The 19,306-nt window shown below is 39.7% G+C and overlaps 1 protein-coding gene across 1 annotated transcript; it reads left to right on the top strand.

Annotated features, from left to right (window-relative positions):
• The first annotated feature begins 221 nt into the window (after nucleotides 1-221).
• Nucleotides 222-10,153, top strand: LOC101484641 (uncharacterized). Its single transcript, XM_004542975.3, has 5 exons — nucleotides 222-363; nucleotides 2,670-3,008; nucleotides 3,996-4,121; nucleotides 6,100-6,432; nucleotides 7,086-10,153. The coding sequence occupies exons 1-5, from the start codon at nucleotides 327-329 to the stop codon at nucleotides 7,154-7,156; spliced, it is 906 nt and encodes a 301-aa protein (XP_004543032.1). The 5' UTR covers nucleotides 222-326; the 3' UTR covers nucleotides 7,157-10,153.
• Nucleotides 10,154-19,306: the final 9,153 nt, after the last annotated feature.

The following is a 19,306-nucleotide window of genomic DNA, read 5'->3' as shown; positions in this document are numbered from 1 at the left end:
ACAAAGAATCACGAATCCAGCGTCTTTACTAAAGATCAAACAGTTAGAATAACAATACTAAGAATCGGTCAAATATAATGATGCGGTGAATTCACTGACTTTATAAAAGCCCAGAACATTCTTTAGTGAAATTACTTAATTTAAAAACTGTATTGTATTGTGAAAGCATCAGACTTCCGGTTCAACCGAAAGTAAAGGTGGATTCATTGTGGGAAGGGCGATAAACTAGTGCAAGGTGAAGGAGGTCTGTTCATCTGTTTTCTTCCTCTCGGTCACTTTAATCTGGTTCTTCGGTCAGTCAGATTAAACTGGAGTCGTCCAGGAGGATGAGGATAACCGTGCTGCTTGTCTCCCTCCTGCTCGGTAACATCACCTTTATTCCTCTTTCTGTTTCTGTCAGTTTGATCAGTCAACAGTTGAAATACTCACTTGGCGCACACACGCACCGAGTGTGGCGATTCTTCACGTCCAGTTCACGTTATTTCACCACAGTAACAACTTAAGATTACTCAGATATAACTTGTTAAAATGCCAGTATGAAGTTAAGAACATGAAGTCGTCTGTGTGAGCATCTGTATCAGTTCTTAATCGCTGCTTTCGGCTCCCTCCCGTGTGCGTGTTTTCTTACGTTTTTCATTCTTTCCTCATTACCTCTCTGTCTCTCTGTCATCCCTCTCCCTCACTTACAGTTGGGTAAATATTTAAATTCCACCGCTTTTCACAGAGATATCAACACAGATATAACTGATAGCTCAGGTGGAAGCAGGACTGCTCTGCGTTCAAATATGGGTTGATTACTTGCGCAGAGTGCAGAAGAACAAAACATGATCTGCGTCGGACACATCCGCATTACACAGTAACTGTGTCATTTGGGTAAATACGCACATGCCAATGTACCGGTATTGTGCAGTGTCATACTGGGTATTTATTAAAGTCGGTAGCCTATTAAAATCCTGCCAGTCCACTGCTCGACTGCGTGCATGCATTTTGTACTGGGTTTCCCCTGCCGCTGTGAAACTGGGGACCCCAGGTCATCAATAAGCATCAATGCTGTTGAAACCTGGCCTACTGAATTGTACTTTGCTTCTCTTACTTGACAGATGATGATGATGTACATGCAGTGACACATTTATTAGGCTACTTGAAAATATATTTCATTAAATTACAATGCATGTGGAACATTATGATATTAGGCAGAAGACTTGGTCCTGAACAGACTGTGTTCTCTATATGGTAAATGGCCTGCATTTGTATAGCGCTTTTCTAGTCCATAGGACCCCAAAGCGCTTTACACTACATTCAGTCATTCACCCATTCACACACACATTCACACACTGGCAATGGCAAGCTACATTGTAGCCACAGCTGCCCTGGGGCGCACTGACAGAGGCGAGGCTGCCGGACACAGGCGCCACCAGGCCCTCTGACCACCACCAGTAGGCAAACATGGGGTTAGTATCTTGCCCAAGGATATTTGACATGCAGCCAGGATGCAGCCTGGGATCGAACCACCGACCTTCTGATTAGTGGCTGACCTGCTCTGCCACCTGAGCTATATGTCAGTATAAAGCATAGCATTAGTTTATTAATGTTTATTAAATTAATTGTATTTATATTTATAATCAATAACTAACATTTCTGTTCATCTAAAGGTCACAAAAGAAAATGCATGAACATCAGAGAATCGCTGTATATTGACTAATAGTACTTACTGTTATGTCACGCTGCGGCTCTGAGGCAGGAAATTTCCTTATTTTACTCGATTTAAAACACCTGTGCTCCTCCTGCATGTTTTTACATGTGCTGACAGAGTTTTCACACAGTGTGTATACCTCTGAGGATTTATACTATAGTTATATTGAATAAGTGACATTGTCATGGTCCTCCATCTTTGAGTTATGGACCTAAGAGTTCTGTTTGTTGGTGTCTAATTCCTGCTTGATTCATAGTTAGTATATTGTTATGTTTTATCAGTTTTGTTTTTAGTAGATATTTTCTAGCTTATTTCTATAGGTTCTGTCTTAGTTTTGTAATCTAGTTTTGCAATTCTGGCTCAGTTCAGCTGTGTCTACTTTTCCACTTGTTTTTTAAACATTAAAATAATTCATTTAAATTCTGTCCTATTTATATACCACTAGTTCAGAACAACAGTCATGTCAAGGAGCTTAATATTGTAAAGAACCTACAGTATTAGAATCAAAACCTCAACAGTCAGATGATCCCCTATGACCAGCACTTGGTGACTGTGTGAAGGAAGAAAAACAACAACAAAAAAGGGAGAGAAAAGACAAGGGTAATGACATCCTGTAGTGGTGTATAAATGCACGGGGAATGAAAATAATGGGAAAGGAGGAAAAATGCATCATGGGAAGCCTCCAGCAGCCTGACCTCATAACTAAGGAATGAGTCAGTGTCACCTGATCCACCCCTAACTATGACAAAACTCAGATCTGCTTTCAGAAACTGTTTTTTAGCCTCAGGAACTCAGGACAGAAGTTCACCCACTACCGTTTTCATTTTGTAGTTTCTTAAATTTCAGAATAGAAACAGGAAAGCTGGACTTTCTTTTCATGTGTTTGCACAATTGAGCTACAGATAATTCTACACCGGCTCACATTGTTTGTTTAATATGGAACTCAGACTGATTTAACCTCTTTCTGCGTCCTCAGTTTCCCAGTATGCCTCAGGAGTCGAGGTGTATGAGGGGGAGGAGTCTGTCCTTCTGCTCTGCCAGCTTCCCGTTCCAGCTGAAGAGGGTGTAGTTGTGTGGGGACGCGATGACCTGAATCCTTCAATCATCCATGTTCGCACAGAGGAAGGTGATTATCTTACAGAGCAAAATAAACAATACGTCAACAGAACATCCATTCAAAAGGACGCCCTGAAGACCGGAGACCTCAGCCTCACTCTGAGAAAACCTACATTCTCTGACAGTGGACTCTACACCTGCACCGTACGCAAGGTTGGAGAAAAACAGAACCAGACTGAAGTGCAACTAAAGGTCAAAGGTCAGTGCTGTAGATTCCCCTTAGAGAGTGACCAGAGAGAAAAGTGACCATTCAACATTACAAAGATGAAAGGCTTTCAGGAACAGTCAACATAACCAGAGAAGATCAAAGGCTACGTTCACACTGCAGGTCTTAATGCTCAATTCCAATTTTTTGATCAAATCCGATTTTTTTGTCTGGTTGTTTACACTACAAATAAAATGTGACAGCAAACGCGCTCTAGTGTGAACCATTCACGGTCCTCAAAGCGCAAAAGAAGACGTCACACACAACGCGCTCTGTTTAGACCCAGACCAAACAGCATTGTTTGACTGATGACACTTAATATAAAGACTTGTTTCGGACTTTAGGTTTCCCAATTTTGCTTTAAGTAATAAAGTTATTTTGTTATTTACATATGGCCTAATAATGATCCTTATTGCTGTTTTAGAGAGGAGCGGTGCTTCAAAGGATAGTTGCAGATTTCTGTTAGAATCTGCAGATTAAATAGCCAGGCGCTGATAATTGGCGTCTGTCTTGTGTCAGTGATGTAAAAGGCGGATTTAATGCGACATGACCGTTCAAACAGCAGTCGCTTTCGAAAACATCAGATATGTATCCGGATTCAGTACCACATACGAAAGTGACCCAGATCGGATTTGAAAATATCGGATTTGTGCCGTTCAAACTGTCATACCATGATCGGATATGGGTCGCATAGGGTCAAAAAAGTCGAATTTGATGCGCTTTCGCCTGCAGTGTGAACGTAGCCAAGGTCAGACTTCTGTTTAAAAAGGATAAACCAACATATAACTGTGATTTCATCAGCAGAAATCATTATAAAAACAATCAAAATAAGATTTAAAAATCTTAAATCCATTTGAAGCAGAGGTCATACTAGAATTCATTTCAATTAGCATGGTTATTATCAGTGAATTCATATTAATTATTAATGAATTCTTCAAAACATTCAGCATCATGTTCAGGTTGTGTTTGTGTTCATTACAGAGCGTCCTCCTCCTCCTCCAATCTGGCCCAAAGTTCTCCCCGGGGTCCTGGTTCCGGTGCTTGTCCTGGCTATTGGCATTAGTATTTTCATGTGTCTTGTATATCAAAGGATGAAGAAAACAGCAGGTGGGTGTAGTAGTGTGTGAGTGGGTGGGTGGCCCTTTATAGATCACCATAGTAACAAATGCTGAATACCTGGCCTGCTCCTAAAGGAGCGGTGCTTACAGTTTCAGTTTTACATTTGATGTCACTGAGCAAAGTTTCTACAGAAGCCCCAGCTACTACATGTTCTGACTGGATATAAAAAAATAAGATGAAATTTTTTCTATTTTCCCCAGAAATACTTTTGGAAAATTATTATTGATAACTTGACAGAGTAAACCTATAACACACCTGTCTCTGTTGGACAGGTGTGTTATAAAAATGTGTGGTATGAATCTGTATCTGTCCTTCTGGCAGCAGAGCTGAATCAGCCTGAGCAGCGGTGTGTGGTGACACTTATAGGAAGACTGCCAGAAATGATGCTTTCTGCACTTCTTCTTGGCTGCAGAATTATAAAATGCTATTAACTTTATAGTTGTCATGTAATTATTTATTTAATTTTGATTTATTTAAAACCATTTCTAACAATAAAACACCATGAAAACACCCCAATACACATAAAATTGTATAAAAAGGACGTCAATTATCAAAAGTAAATGTACTATGGCTTAAACTCTGTACATCGTGGAAATAAGTGATTCCTAATAGATGTTTTTTCGAAAGCTGGAGCCTGCATCTGTTCAACTTACCAGTTTTATTAAACAGTGTTGCCGAGATGGTAACAGAGAAGTGAAAGAGCCAAACGCAGGTTGCCTCAAACACTTCTCCTCCATCAGGCTCCCCGCAAAGACCCAAAACATGCGTGTGCAATCAACCAGAAAAAAGCTACTGACCTCTCAGTGCCATTAAATCACATTTCTCTCAATGAAGACCCCAATGCAGGATTTAAACCTCATGTCAAAAGAACAAAAAGAAAGGTATTGTAACCTTTATTAAAGTCAAATTCAAAGAGCATTGAAATCCAAAAAGCCAAAAGAAGTCCAAAAGAACACGAGGGTAAAAAAAACAATGAACAAAACAAGGATTAGAAACCCGAGGAGGACAATACAGAAACTGTGACAAAAGACAAAGGTATGCTGGAGCTATGTCTACATACAGATAGAATGAGGACTAAATAGGGTAGAGTGGAAACTCCTGAGTGGAGTTTGTATATTCTTGTTGTGCTATCTGAGTTCTCTGTGTGGATATTCCTGGCATCTCAAACCTGCCAAATGAAAAATTAAAGGCAACCCCTTGTGAGTGAGAGAATATCCAGAAGTAGCTTCGTCTCATTTCTAATGTTTTTAAATTAGTGTTGATGTCTTGTGCAGTTTGCTCTTTCTATACCTCTGTGAAACCTCTCAATTATCTTTTGTCTGAATAGTGGAACACAAAATAACTTGACTTAATGACAATTATTCCTCAATCAGTCTCCAAAGGTTGATTCTGTTCATCTGGACGTAGCATATTGTGGGGGAAACGTTTCGTCACTCATCCAAGTGACTTCTTCAGTCTCAGCTGACTGCATGTTTCCCCAATCTTATAAACAGTACATTTGCATAATGACTGAAACCAGCCCACTGAAGGAACAATGGGCTGGGAGGTCAGTTCTTTAATCATAACCATGCAAATTCTCATGACTTGCAGCCATTCCCCAACTCTCTGTGAATGGTACTCATGGCCATTGATCAGTGGCTTTTGGTCAGTGGTTGTTGATCAATGGTCATTATGCAAATGTACTGTTTATAAGATTGGGGAAACCTGCAGTCAGCTGAGACAGAAGAAGTCACTTGGATGAGTGACAAAACGTTTCTCCCACAAAACGCTACGTCCAGATGAACAGAATCAACTTTTGGAGATTTACTTTCCTGGATGATTGAAAATGCATCAAGACATTTCTCAATCCGATTTTTAAAAACATTTTGAACACTGATTTTCGTCTCAACTATACTTCAAATGTTTGTTTTTAATGTGATTTACAGTTTCTGTTTGGCGCAGCTCATGTTCTGCTCTGTTCCCTCAGTATGCCAGCTCAAAGTTGTTGATGTGACAGAGGGAGCAGACTCTGTCCTGCTACCCTTCATATCCAAAAAACTGAGGAATACGGAGACCGCCAAAGTGGAGTGGAAACATATCCAAGAAGACGAAATGAAGGTCGTGTATGAGAAGGATCGGAAAAGTCAAGACGTACCTTACACAAACCGCACAGAGATGAGGAAAGATCCATGGAACACAGGAAACGCCAGCCTAACTTTGTTAGGTCCTCGCTCTGAAGATGGAGGTGTTTACATATGCACCATGTATGACACGCATGGAAAGGCCCTGAAACAGAAAGTAGTGGCACTCTGGGTCAAAGGTCAGTATTAGAGGATGTGAGCTTGAAAGATCCTGATGATGTCTTAGTGTGTTAACTTGCTTTGTTTCAAAGAAACATCTACAGTCACATTTAAGCATATTACTAAGTTGTCTGTGAAGGTCTGTCTTCACATAAAAAAAACTGAAGAACTGATGAGTTATACAGTAAATGAAAAGCAGTGTGAGAGACAGAAGAATGCAGGCTATCACGAATCTTAGAACCTGTGTAGTAAACTACAAAAGTGCAAAGTGACAGCAGTTGTGAGCTGTGTTGATGCAACAGGCAGTTACATTTGTAGGGAAGAGCACATCAGGTTACAAAATGGGTTACCTCATAGCATTTCAGAATGGTTTGCAGTTGCAATTGTGCAGATTTCCCACTGAAGCATTAATCTCCAGTAACAGTCATGAAGTGGGAAGAGTTTTTTTTTTTTGTAGATGAAATCATAGAGAATAAAACTACAGTCCTAAGTAATAACTATATTTAGTACAAAGTAATTGTTTTCAGCAAAGACGTTTTCAGGAAACAGGAAAAACAGCTCTGAATGTGAGTGTTTATTATCCTCTGTCCTTCATACTAACTACACACAGTCACGTGATCTTGGTCTTGGTCAGGACTCTGATCTGACCTGATGCTGTGTTTCTTCTTTACAGAGGGCTGGCTGAAAACCATCAGAAGCTTCTTCCCGTGTGCCAGACAGAACAGACAGAATTATGTCATCTGAATGAAAAGGCAAAGGTGAATCTGTTCACTGTTCAGTCAATGTGATTCATCTCTTGATGAAGCTTTTCCAAATGAAACTCACAGTAATAAGGTCATTACCAAATGAAAAGTCACATTGACAAATATGTAAAACTACTGTGTGTTTGTGAGCTCTCAAATGTCTGTTTCAGTCAGTTTGAACACTTGGCACATGCACTGAGCACAACCTGAACTAATATTCAGATCGTCTGTGCACACTTTAAACTAAAGTTCTGCATAGAGAGGTGAGAGCAGTAAAGTGTTTTTTAGTACATTTTTAAATAAAATTTAAGATTTATTTCATTTATTTAGGAATAAAATAGAAAAATTCTAAAAATGTTAGCTATCTAACATTTACAAAGGTAAACAGTTACTTTGATGACAGATGTATGTACTAATTGATACTGTAGTATTTAACTATTTTAACTTTGATTTCAATTTACTGAAGGTTACCTGTGGGGTTCAACGGTTCAGTGCTGGACCCCAAACAGTTTATACTGGACATGCATGAATCGTATCTAAATTACTACAACTTTATTTGCTGTAATGTATCATCAGTTATAGTCATTTACTTTTCTCTGGGAAAAGTTTAGAACAGTGCCTGAATGCAGTGGAAAAAAATGTTGCGACAGATACATCATCACTAAATTACAGCAAAATAAAATGTATAATAATTAGTAACTAGTCAAAAGTAGCTGTTATAAATTATTAAGAGTGTGTACCACTATGTAAGTTTTAAAAACATGGTGCTAAAAAATATGAAAGTGAATCAAAACTTTCATTGTTTATAAAAAAAAGAATATTTTTGTGTGTGTTTATTTCTGTATGTTTATTGTTATTTATTCTTTCAAAATTATTTTACTTTTTTTTTACTATGTTTCCTTTGGTCTTAGTTTCGTTTATTTAGAATATACTGCATGTGAAAAGTGTAGTTGGAACATGCTATAGCTTCAGCTTTCAGCTCTAAGACTAAAATCTCCAGTTCAGTTCATTTTTTGTCATTTATTTATTGTTATAGCATCTCTTGGTTGTTTTTGTTATTTTTTGACTTTGGTTTTGTTTTCTTAGAAAAAAAGATGTATGTTAGGGTTAGTTAGGGTACTCTGCGTATAACAGATGTTTGAAGCTGTTCTGGAGTTTCAGAGCTGTTGTAGATCATACATAAAATATGCTTGTGTGTGTTCAGACTGTTTGTCAATGGGGAGACTCTCAGGGAAACATGCAAATTGGACTCTGCTTTCTATAGAGAGTCCAATTTGTATGTCCAATTTGTGCAACTCCTGAAACTCAGGACTGTTGCGCTGTTGCACTGTGCTGTTGTGGATCTAGAGAAAACATGTGCTAACTGAGGAACTAATGAATGAGGAAGTAAGGAGTGGCAGAAAAGTATGTGCCTGTCTGAGCCTGCAAAACACTGAATTTGAAACCAGGGTTGTACCTTTATCTGTTGTCATGAACAATGCAGTGCTCTCTGCCGATGCTCACACGCATTAGGTCTTGGTGTGGATTTTATTGTCATTCCTTGAAAAGAGAACTGGTAGAGTTCCTTCTTTCATTTGTCAGCAGTCACAACAAAGTAACTAAAAGTGCCTATTACAAGTATTTTTTGTAGAGCTGAAGTTGTCCCTGTTGATTCTGATTATTTGTGCCATAACAGTGGTATAAACAGGAAATTATTGAAACCAACTCTGTGAATTCAATGAGAGGAACTGTTACAGAAAAAAACAATACCAATGTAATGTTGACTCTATCTCACCTTTCTTTAATCCTAAATCTGCTCATCCTCACTTACTAGCTATCTTTTTATGTTAACATCAGCTGTGGCATGATACTTAAACTGAAACAGTAACATGTATCCCAGACATTGACAGATCCCATGTTGTGCACAGTGTATTCCATTTTTAATGGAATATCTTTTGAGGACAACCAAACTGTATTACCAGAGTCATAGGTACAGGCCATGATCGTAAGGTGATGTTTGCTTTGGTCTGCAGTCCTGAGTAGAGCTATTCAAGTATCAACACTACCATAGACCAGTGTCTATGGTAGTGTTGAAGATGATGCTGCACTTGGGAATCCCATTTACTAGTTACACTCTGATTAGTTTAGACAGTGATTGAAAAAAGGCACAAGAATATGGAATTTTACAAAAAACTGTGAAAACCGCACTCCTGTCCCTGCATCAGATGCATCTAGTTCTTCATTAAATTCACATGGGCTCTTGTTGACCTTTAAGTAAAAATATGTAACACAACACTGCAAAAGTGCTTGTGGTAATGGTGTCGGAACCAGGACCTTGATTTTTCATGCAACGTGCATGGTGTGTATTGTGCTCTTATTGGTTTTCAGCTAATAGCTCCTTGAGAATAACATTTTAGGTGCAAAAAATATTTTATGTCAGTCCAGTTGTATTGTTAGTTTTTGTAATATAGATTCAGAAATGGGAACAAATTGTGTACTTTTGCAACATGCTGCCATTGTAGTAAAGTGCCTAAAGATACAGATTTGCTAAGTTGATTCATAGGTCGGTGTTAAGTGGCTTAGCAAACAAATGAAAAACATAATTCTGAAAGCAGTCAGGTACAATAACTGGATTGAAAGTGCAGGAAAATGCCAATATAAGGCCATGCATTCATTTCCAAGGCAATGAAAGAGCTTCACAGAGCCTAGAGAAGTATTGCTTCAAACTACTTTATAAAACTATACGACAGTCTTTCTACTGGGTAGCAAAATATGAAGAAATAAGTGTGATTTAAGACTCTAGCACAATGTTTATTTACAACAATCTCTATATACTCTTTTAATACAGAATATCCTCAACTGTACAAGTTATCTTTTGTACGAAATGTTCTGATTGTACTCTGTGACGATAGTGGGTATTTCTGTTTGTACTTCTTCTTGGTCAAAAGCCTTTCTGACTCTGTATTACTCTGTATTGATTGACCCCTTTGCAAAGGAAAATAAAACCTCACAAAGACAACTTGTTTGTGCGCATTTCAATTTATTTTAGATTTCCTGAACAAGGTTAAGATTTTCCTTCACCTTTAATAATTTAATTTAAAATAAAAAAATATTTATAAATAAATATTTCAAAATAAATTATTAATCCATTAATAAATGCTTGATTAAACTTTCTATTAAAATCACATTTCTAAAAAAGAAATGTTCATAACTTTGTTTTAAAATACATTTTAAAAAAAGCAACATAAGTAAATTATTTCAAAAATCAAAGATTTATTTAAAATGGTGATTCCACTCCTCATTTTCAAAATTATTTCCTTATTTTGCTCTTCGAATAGCAATTATATTATTATATATAACTATTACATACCTATTACTACATAACTAATATAACTATTACCTCAACTCAGGACTGCCAATTGAATTGATATGAGTTCCCATTGTTTAAACATCAGCACAAAAACTCAAGCCTTGACCTGAGTCTCTTTCCAAAATTCAGCAACAGTGCCACACGTCGCCAACAGCTCCACATTTTCTCCCTCTGTACCTGTATAGTTCCACCCTGCAACACCAAAAGAAAGCAAGCAACGTCTGCCTTGCTCTAGCAGCACCTGGCCGTGTGCAGAGGATGCCCAGCATGGTCCATAATGTCCATATGCACCTTAATTTGGTTTTATATAAGTGCGTGGAATGAGTCTTCAGTTGAATGTTTTTAATAGGCAAAAAATACTTAAATAAGTAAATGGCGAGTCAAATTTTTGTCTTTTTTTTTCTATTTTTGCTGATCCGAAAATTGATCCGATCCGTGACTTAAAACCGTGATCCAATCCGAACCATGAGATTTTTGATCCGTTGCACCACTAGTAGGTATGCACAGGTACAAGGATTAGAATGAAAAAGGTGTCCAAACAAAAACTTTAAAAGACCTATTGTTCAAGGCCAGTTTATGAAATTACAAGAAAATTTGAAGCAAAATATAAAGAAAGAGAGTTGGATTCAAGATTTTTGGACAGTATCTATTTACAATAATAAATTAGTTTTACTGATGTACTTTTAATGACCCTAGCTCACATAAGTCTTGCAGCTGGTAAAACTGGGTCCATCTTGCATTTTGAATGAACAACATTTAGGCTAATTTAAAACAACAGAATATGTGTTATTTTTTTAAATTGTCTAAGAATGTGTAATAAGTTACAAATAGTTTTCCTTATTAATGAACTCTAAAATATCAGTAAAAACCTAAATAATAAAGATGTCAGAAGACTTTGCTTTCCTTCACTGTCATTATTTTGTTTGTTTATTTTGTTATTAAAAGTCGTTACTCACACACTTTTTTCCAGTGAAAGTGTGATTCAGTATTTTGATACCAGTTTTGTAATTTTGAGCATCTGAGGCAGGAGCCCATGTTACTCTCCTTTGGTACTTGGTTCCCCATTCTTGATTGTGGATTTAGTTTGTTTCTGAAAAATGAAAAATAGATTAGAACGATGTTTAACATAACAGCAACTGTTTAAAACTTTATCAAATGCTGCACTGAGATCATTGGGGCCAGGACAAGCACAGAGATGAATACACTAGTGCCAAATCACAAAAACAGTTGCCCCACAACAATCAGATGATCACCATGACCAAGCACTTGGCAACCATGGGAAGGAAAAACTTCCTTTTAACAGGAAGAACCTTCCAGCAGAACCAGGCTCAGGGAGGGAGCGTCATCTGTTGAGAGTAGTTGGGAGTAATAGGAGGAAGACAGGACAAAAGACGTGCTGTGGAAGAGAGTGCGAGATTAAATGCAACGTGGTCTGTAGTCACACAGTCACACAGTGAGTGAAAGGTGAATAAGAAGAAATACGCAGTGCATCATGGGAAGCCCTCAAAAGCCGAGGCTTATTGCAGTGTGACTAAGGGAAAATTCAGGGTTACTCGATCCAGGCCTAACTACAGTATCTGCTCTGTCATAGAGGAAAGTTTTAAACCTAATCGTGAAAGTAGAGAAGGTGTCTGAATCAAAACTGGAAACTGGTTCCACAGAAGAGAGGCCTGAATGCTGAAGGCTCTGCTTCCCATTCTACATTTAAATATCTTAAGAACCACACGTATATCAGTCTGAGAGCAAAGTGCTCAATTAGGGTAATACAGTACTGTGAGGTCTTTAAGATAAGACTGAACCTGATTGTTCAAGATCTTGCATGTGATGAGAAGCACTTTAAATTCAGAAGAGACAGCATTGTGGAAGGGCAGGCCACTGGACAGCAGGTACCACCGGCAAATAGAAGAAGTGCAACTTAAATGGTGCCAACCAATCAGTGTTTTAAAAAATATCACATTTCAGTTCATTAAGATTTTAAAGTCACTATCAAGCTTGATTTAAAAGTGGAATGTCCGTTTCTGACACATGGTCAAAAGACCACAAGGTGTGAGAAGGTAAGAATATTTGTCCTACTAATCATATTTAAAATGGCATCAATGTTTAAATAAAAATTACTTGTGTGTGTGTGAAGCTGTAGAAAGCAGCTTTTCAGGTTTTAGAAAGAGTCTTTTATTTTGCATGTTAAAAAAATTCAGTTTTCTTTTCCACAGGGCAACATTGTGGAATAAGGGATACTTCTTGATGGCAGCCCAACATTTGGATATCTCAAAAGAGACCCACAGCTCCCATTCCAAATCAGGATCTCCGGTTAGACAATACAAGTAAACAATATATGACAACCCCCTCATTTCCAGCCAGTTGGGGCAGATGTCTCCCTTGCATGAGTCAGGTTGGACAAAGGATTTATTCCTGCTTTTCCTTCCCACTGTTGCCAATGCTCACTCATAGAGGATTATCTGATTGTTGGGGTTTTCTCTGTATTATTGTAGAATCTTTACTTTTCAATATAAAGCACCTCAAGGTGAGTATTGTTGTGACTTGGCGTTAAATAAATAAAACTGAATTAAGCTGAACAAGGAAAGGGAAGATGCAGGATTCCTGGGTGCACAAGATCACAAAAGTGATAATGTGCACCTCTGTTTCACAGCACAGAAGAACAGTTTTCTGAAGTTTCACACAGAGTGGTTCACAACATGAGAGTAAATATGACATGACATAGTACCATATGAACCAAAGATTGTATCAAGTCATATTTGTAAATATGTTTCAAGTGTTTTTCAATTCTTTGTTTCATAATTTGTTGGAATATTTTCATAGCTAGATAGACAGATAATATTACACATGTACTCATGTGAATAATAATGGAAATGAATGAACTAAATACATAAGAAAAGAAAGGAACACCAACAAGAGCCTATATTAAATTTATAGAGCTCTTCTAAGAAAAGCATATGTGTTTGGCACAACAGTGCATTCAGATCATGACTCTGATTGTAAAAGCTGCCAGACGATATCGTCCTCTACATTAGGGGGGACTAATGTTGAAACAGAAACAAAGTGACTGGTACTTTTTTGTCATCCTCAGTTAATACAGCCTATGTTCGGAAGCCAAGTCAGACATTGTTAGATCTTGTGCTCCACCCTGCATTAATATGACAGTGTGAAATTTCCAGCTACGGTTGTTGGCTATGCAGCTGATGGTACAGTTTCTGATCGGCTGATCAGCAAATACACAGGAGCAGCCAACAGGTCAGTTATAACCTCACTGTTATTCACCACACAAATCACAAGTTAAGACCCACAGTCCATGATGCTGTAGTGCATATTAAACAATAGCTTCCTCTTTTTTCAGACATTTATTTACTTGATACCATGTTGTGCAGCTCTATTTGCTTTAAGAGACTGAAATATTTCTGAAAATGAACTTCCATCCATCCATCTTCATCCGCTTTATCCAAGGCCGGGTCGCGGGGGCAGCAGCCTAAGCAAAGAGGCCCAGACCTCCCTCTCCCCAGCCACCTCCTCCAGCTTATCCGGGGGAACACCAAGGCGTTCCCAGGCCAGCCGAGAGATATAATCTCTCCAGCGTGTCCTGGGTCTGCCCCGGGGCCTCCTCCCAGTGGGACATGCCTGGAACACCTCACCCAGGAGGCACCCAGGGGGCATCCTTATCAGATGCCCGAACCACCTCAGCTGGCTCCTTTCGATGTGGAGCAGCAGCTGCTCTACGCTGAGCCCCTCCCGGATGGCCAAACTTCTCACCCTATCTCTAAGGGAGAGGCCAGCCACCCTTCGGAGGAAGCTCATTTCTGCCGCTTGTATCCGCGATCTCGTTCTTTCGGTCACTACCCACAGCTCGTGGCCATAGGTGAGGATAGGGACGTAGATCGACCGGTAAATTGAGAGCTTCACTTTTACACTCAGCTCCCTCTTCACCACGACGGACCGGTTCAGCGTCTGCATTACTGCAGCTGCAGCCCCAATCCGTCTGTCGATCTCCGGCTCCCTTCTCCCATCACTCGCGAACAAGACCCCGAGATACTTGAACTCCTCCACTTGGGGCAGGAACTCATCCCCGACCTGGAGTGGGCACTCCACCCTTTTCCGGCTGAGAACCATGGCCTCAGATTTGGAGGTGCTGATCCTCATTCCCGCTGCTTCACACTCGGCTGCGAACCGTTCCAGTGCGAGCTGGAGGCCCTTCACCTCCACCTCCTGAAAATGAACTTATATTTAAAAAAAAATCTGAAATAAAAGCTCTGTCCAGCAATGTCTAGGAACATGGTTGTAACAGTTGAATAAATATACTTACCAGTTTTTCAAGAGTCACTTGAACAATTTGTAAATCTTTGATTAAAAAAACAAACAAAAAAGTTTCAGAACAGAAAAATCTGTGTCAACAAATACATTTATAACAATTTAATCCTAACCAGAAAAAGGAAACTAAACCTATAATGTTCTGCCTTTTATAACTTAAATTGGATATTACAGTTGTAAACTGCCCTAGAGCTCCCTCTAGTGTCTGCTTTGTAATATGGGTTCGGTTACTTTGAGAAGGGAAAAAATGAGAACGTGAAGAAGAAATAAAAGATGGCGGAAAGTGATACCGTAATGTTATCGTTCTAAGCTGATACGGACCTTAAAATGTTGGACAAGATATGTCTGTAAGTATGAGTGTCGATAAAATAATTATTATCTTTTGTTTTGTGTAAAAATGGTATGATAATTTGTACATTTGAATGTTTTATCTTGTTAGCTTGCAGTAAGAGTGTAACAAGCTAGTTTACAATGTTAGTTAGCTAATACAGTATTTTGTACTTTCAGTTTTACGATGGTCAAAGAGAAGGCAATGGTCAGAGGCCATTCTTCAATAAATCAGCGCAAAAAGGAAAATAAGTCTGGTTATTGGAGCATCGTTATCTCGCTGTCTAGCTGGTGAAACTAAGAGACTCAGGGCGAGGACAGCATATATAACCTTAACCAGACAGAAATAAAGTGATAAAGTAGGCTAAGTTGTTATCATTGAAATTATTTTAGCTTTAAGGGGAAAAAATAAAAATAAGTAAATAGCAGCTCATATCCCATTTCTGCTTCAACTGCCAACTCAGCTCATCTAAAAGAGGAAGCTAAAGCATCCATCTAAGAAAAGGTAAGCACTTTAACGACAATAACTTCATATGAAAAGTGCTGAAAAAAAAAATACATGTGGAAACTGCTTTATCAGGATCCACTGCCAGAATAAAGAATAAATGAAGAATTTGAAGACAGTCTTCTTACCCTAAAAGTAGAGCAAATGACATGCTTTGGTCTTTCAAACAGCGCCTTATAACAAGAACCAACCCCTCCTCTTTGTGACTCAGTATGTTGCTCATGTAAATCAGCAATAGAAAATTTATACCATTAATGGAAATAAGAAGGAGAAAATTGATAACATTACCAGAAATGAGCAGAAGTAGATTAATAACACCGAGAACATTGCAAAGTAATGCAAATAACATCATTACATCATTATCATGATTCAACTGTGAAAACCGCCCTGGACACGGATGGCTCTTTTCAACGTCAGGTCGCTGGTAAATAAGACCTTTGTGTTAAACGACTTTTTCTCCACCACGAGCCTCGATGCTCTCTTTCTGACGGAGACCTGGATTCGCCCTGGCGAGTCGCTTCCTTTTTCTGAGCTTCTCCCCCCGGACTGTGTCTTTTTTAGCTCTCTGAGGCTTACCGGCAGAGGTGGTGGCTTAGCCTCGGTCTCTAAATGTAAATACAAAGTCCGACAGCTACCCCGTTCTTCCTACATCAGTTACGAGGCTCAACTTCTGGAGATGACCGCCTCCATGATGACCCGGTTCGTAGAGTACGCTTGGAGAGTGTGATCGTGTGTACAGCGTCTCTTTATGTCTGTCTCCACGTTGGTTGAGTGTGGAGTAAGTGCATATGAGAGCATGAGGGTGGGAATGGATGTTTGTATCTGTGTGTGCCTGTATGTCTGTGTCTATATGTCAGGTTGGGTGTCAGGCGCCACCTCTCTGGGGACATCTCAGGCCCTCCAAGGTCTGGAGGCCTATTTCCCCCCTCCACCACTTCCCCTGCCAGTGGCGGACTCCCTCAGACATCGGTGCGTTGGTGGTTCTTTGTGTCTGGGGATGGGCGTCCAAGTACACACCGGCTCACTCCTTGGCGGCTGCTTATCGGGGCCTGGAGCCTGGGGCTCGCTCGGGCCACTTCGGAGGTGGGGTGCCCCCGGCCTCTCGGCCTGGGGCTCGGTCACTCAGGCACGGCTGGCTGCCGGCGGAGCTCACGGGCGCGTCACTGCAACCCCCCCTGGCTTCTGCTCCGCGGCTGCTGAGTGAGCCCTCATCTGGGACTCTCCTCAGCTCTTTCTGGGACAGTGGCGCGGCTGCCCCTCTGTTGGTCTTCCTTGGTCTCTTGTGTTCTGGGGGCCTCTGGATGTCTGGAGTTTTGATCTCCTCCATACCTGCTTCATGCCCTGGAGGACGGGGCTGTGGCCCCCCCACACCCTCTAGCACAGGGGTGTCAAACTCAAATACACAGTGGGCCAAAATTCAAAACTGGAACAAAGTCGCGGGCTAACATTAATATTTATTGAAAAAAAAAATCTTCCTCCAGATATAAGAATGAATCTTTTCTTATGGACTCAAATAAGTTTTTCTGGAAAACTGAATATGGAACAAGCAAAGCTTAATGCTAAACAATACATATATTAGCTGTATAATACCAGTAGACCAGCTCTAATAGTCATTTGGTATGGCTTCGCGGGCCAAATGTAATTAGGCTGCGGGCCAAATTTGGCCCGCGGGCCAGAGTTTGACACCTATGCTCTAGCAGATCATTACATGAAGGAACCTTTTAAAAAAAAACAAGCGCGTCCATGCTCACAGGTGTACACACGGGTGATCACACCCACAAACTACACCCTTTTTGGCTCCTACCTCAAAGCACACTGTGTTCTGTTGATCTTATGTGCTGCACAATAATGTTTAATATTTAGTATTTACTGTCATATTCCCATTTATCATTGTGATGTTGTTTATTCTATTACTCTTGTTCTCTTCTGCTTGTTTTCTTTTTTCTTTCTCAGCAGGTGATCCAGGTGATTGATATATGCATTTTTTTTCTTTCTTTTTTTTTCTGCTCATTCTGTTGGTTTTTTTTTTTTTTTGCCCTTCTCCCCCGTCCCTCTTCTCAGCTGTTTCTCTTTCCCTCTTTCTTTCTCCCCTTCTTTCCCCCAGTCAAGTCTGTCCCGTATCAGTAAGTGAAAATAAAATAAACAATGAAAGGTGAATCAATTGGACCATTACGGCAAGGCTGGGATGGTCAATTTGGTAAAGTAAATCCGTTGGGCATCTTTCTTTGCCTTTAGACAACAATTCTGATGGCAAAAGAGCCAAACGGGACAGGCAAAAAAAAAAAAGGAGATGACCGCCTCGCGAACTTCTCTGATTGTTTTGGTTTACCGGCCACCTAAATATAATAAGACTTTTATTCACAAATTTGCTGACCTTCTTGGTTCAGTTATTTTTAAATATGACTGTGTGCTTATTATGGGTGATTTTAACATTCATATCTGCTGTAACGACGATCCATTAGCCAAAGACTGCCTTGCATTAACGGACTCTTTTAATCTTGCCCAGTGGGTTAACCAACCAACCCATGCTAGGGGCCACACCCTCGATCTGTTTTTTTCATATGGCTTGGACATTAGCATTAAGGATATAAGAAATGTTGGGATTTCTGATCACTTTCCTGTTATCTTTGATGTTAACTTATGTACTTCTGAACTTCACCCTGATGCTCTCCTACACCCTACACGTATAATTAATTCTGGAACTGTGGAGAATTTTTCAATGTCTTTTTCGAAACTTGCCTCTTCCATTCCTGACTGTTCCCTGGCTTCCACGATTGATGACTTTGCTAGCACCTTTTTTTCCCACATGCTCCTCCATCCTCAATACAGTTGCCCCTGTTAAAATGAAGCACCCTAGATCCTTTTCCCGATGCTGGCTAAACGATTCTACACATGCCTTGCGACGTGTGTGCCACCGGGATGAGAGAAGATGGAAGAAAGATAGACTCCACGTTTCTTATGATATCTTGCGTGCCAGCCGGTTGCAATTTCAACTTGCTGCTAAAATGGCCAAAGCTGCCTTCCTATCTAAAATTATTCTTACTCATGGTCACAATCCCTGATTCCTCTTTAATGTTTTCAATTCATTGGTTAACCCCTGTCCTGAAATGCCACTGGCGTGCTCTCCTTCTCTCTGTGAAATTTTTTTACTCATTTTATTCGTAAAGTTTTACATCTTAAGTCCTTGCTCCCTTCAGTGTCGAGTTTTTTCTTCCCACCCCTGGTTGTTCATCATCATTTCAACAGTTTGAGCCGGTGTCACTCCATACTCTCAAGCGACTTATTGACCAATCAAAGAACACCTCTCCTGCTTATGATATCCTTCCATCTCGTTTAGTTAAGGATTGCTTCAGCGTAATTGGACCCAGCATCCTATCGCTAATGAATATATCTCTACTTGCAGGCTCTGTTCCTTTAGCCTTCAAACACGCTATTGTCCAGCCCGTTCTTAAAAAAAGGAACCTTGATCATAACGATCTTGGGAACTATAGGCCGATCTCTAAGCTTCCATTCCTGTCCAAAATACTGGAGAGGATCGTTCTTTCCCAACTCCAGCCGTATTTGGATACGAATGCAATTTATGATAAATTTCAGTCTGCTTACAAACCCTGTTATAGTACTGAAACGGCCTTGCTCAGAGTCCTCAATGATCT

Source organism: Maylandia zebra, linkage group LG18 (genome assembly GCF_041146795.1).
Source record: "Maylandia zebra isolate NMK-2024a linkage group LG18, Mzebra_GT3a, whole genome shotgun sequence".
NCBI classification, from domain to species: Eukaryota; Metazoa; Chordata; class Actinopteri; order Cichliformes; family Cichlidae; genus Maylandia; species Maylandia zebra.
The sequence above is the reverse complement of the archived record's forward strand: the minus strand, read 5'-3'. Positions and strand labels throughout refer to the sequence as shown.

What these genes read in the sequence shown, in the direction of transcription:
- LOC101484641 (XM_004542975.3), top strand. Translation starts at nt 327, where the DNA reads ATGAGGATAACCGTGCTGCTTGTCTCCCTCCTGCTCG. An exon ending in GCTTGTCTCCCTCCTGCTCG is followed by an intron (nt 364 to 2,669) that starts GTAACATCACCT and finishes CTGCGTCCTCAG; the next exon opens with TTTCCCAGTATGCCTCAGGA. An exon ending in AAGGATGAAGAAAACAGCAG is followed by an intron (nt 4,122 to 6,099) that starts GTGGGTGTAGTA and finishes CTGTTCCCTCAG; the next exon opens with TATGCCAGCTCAAAGTTGTT.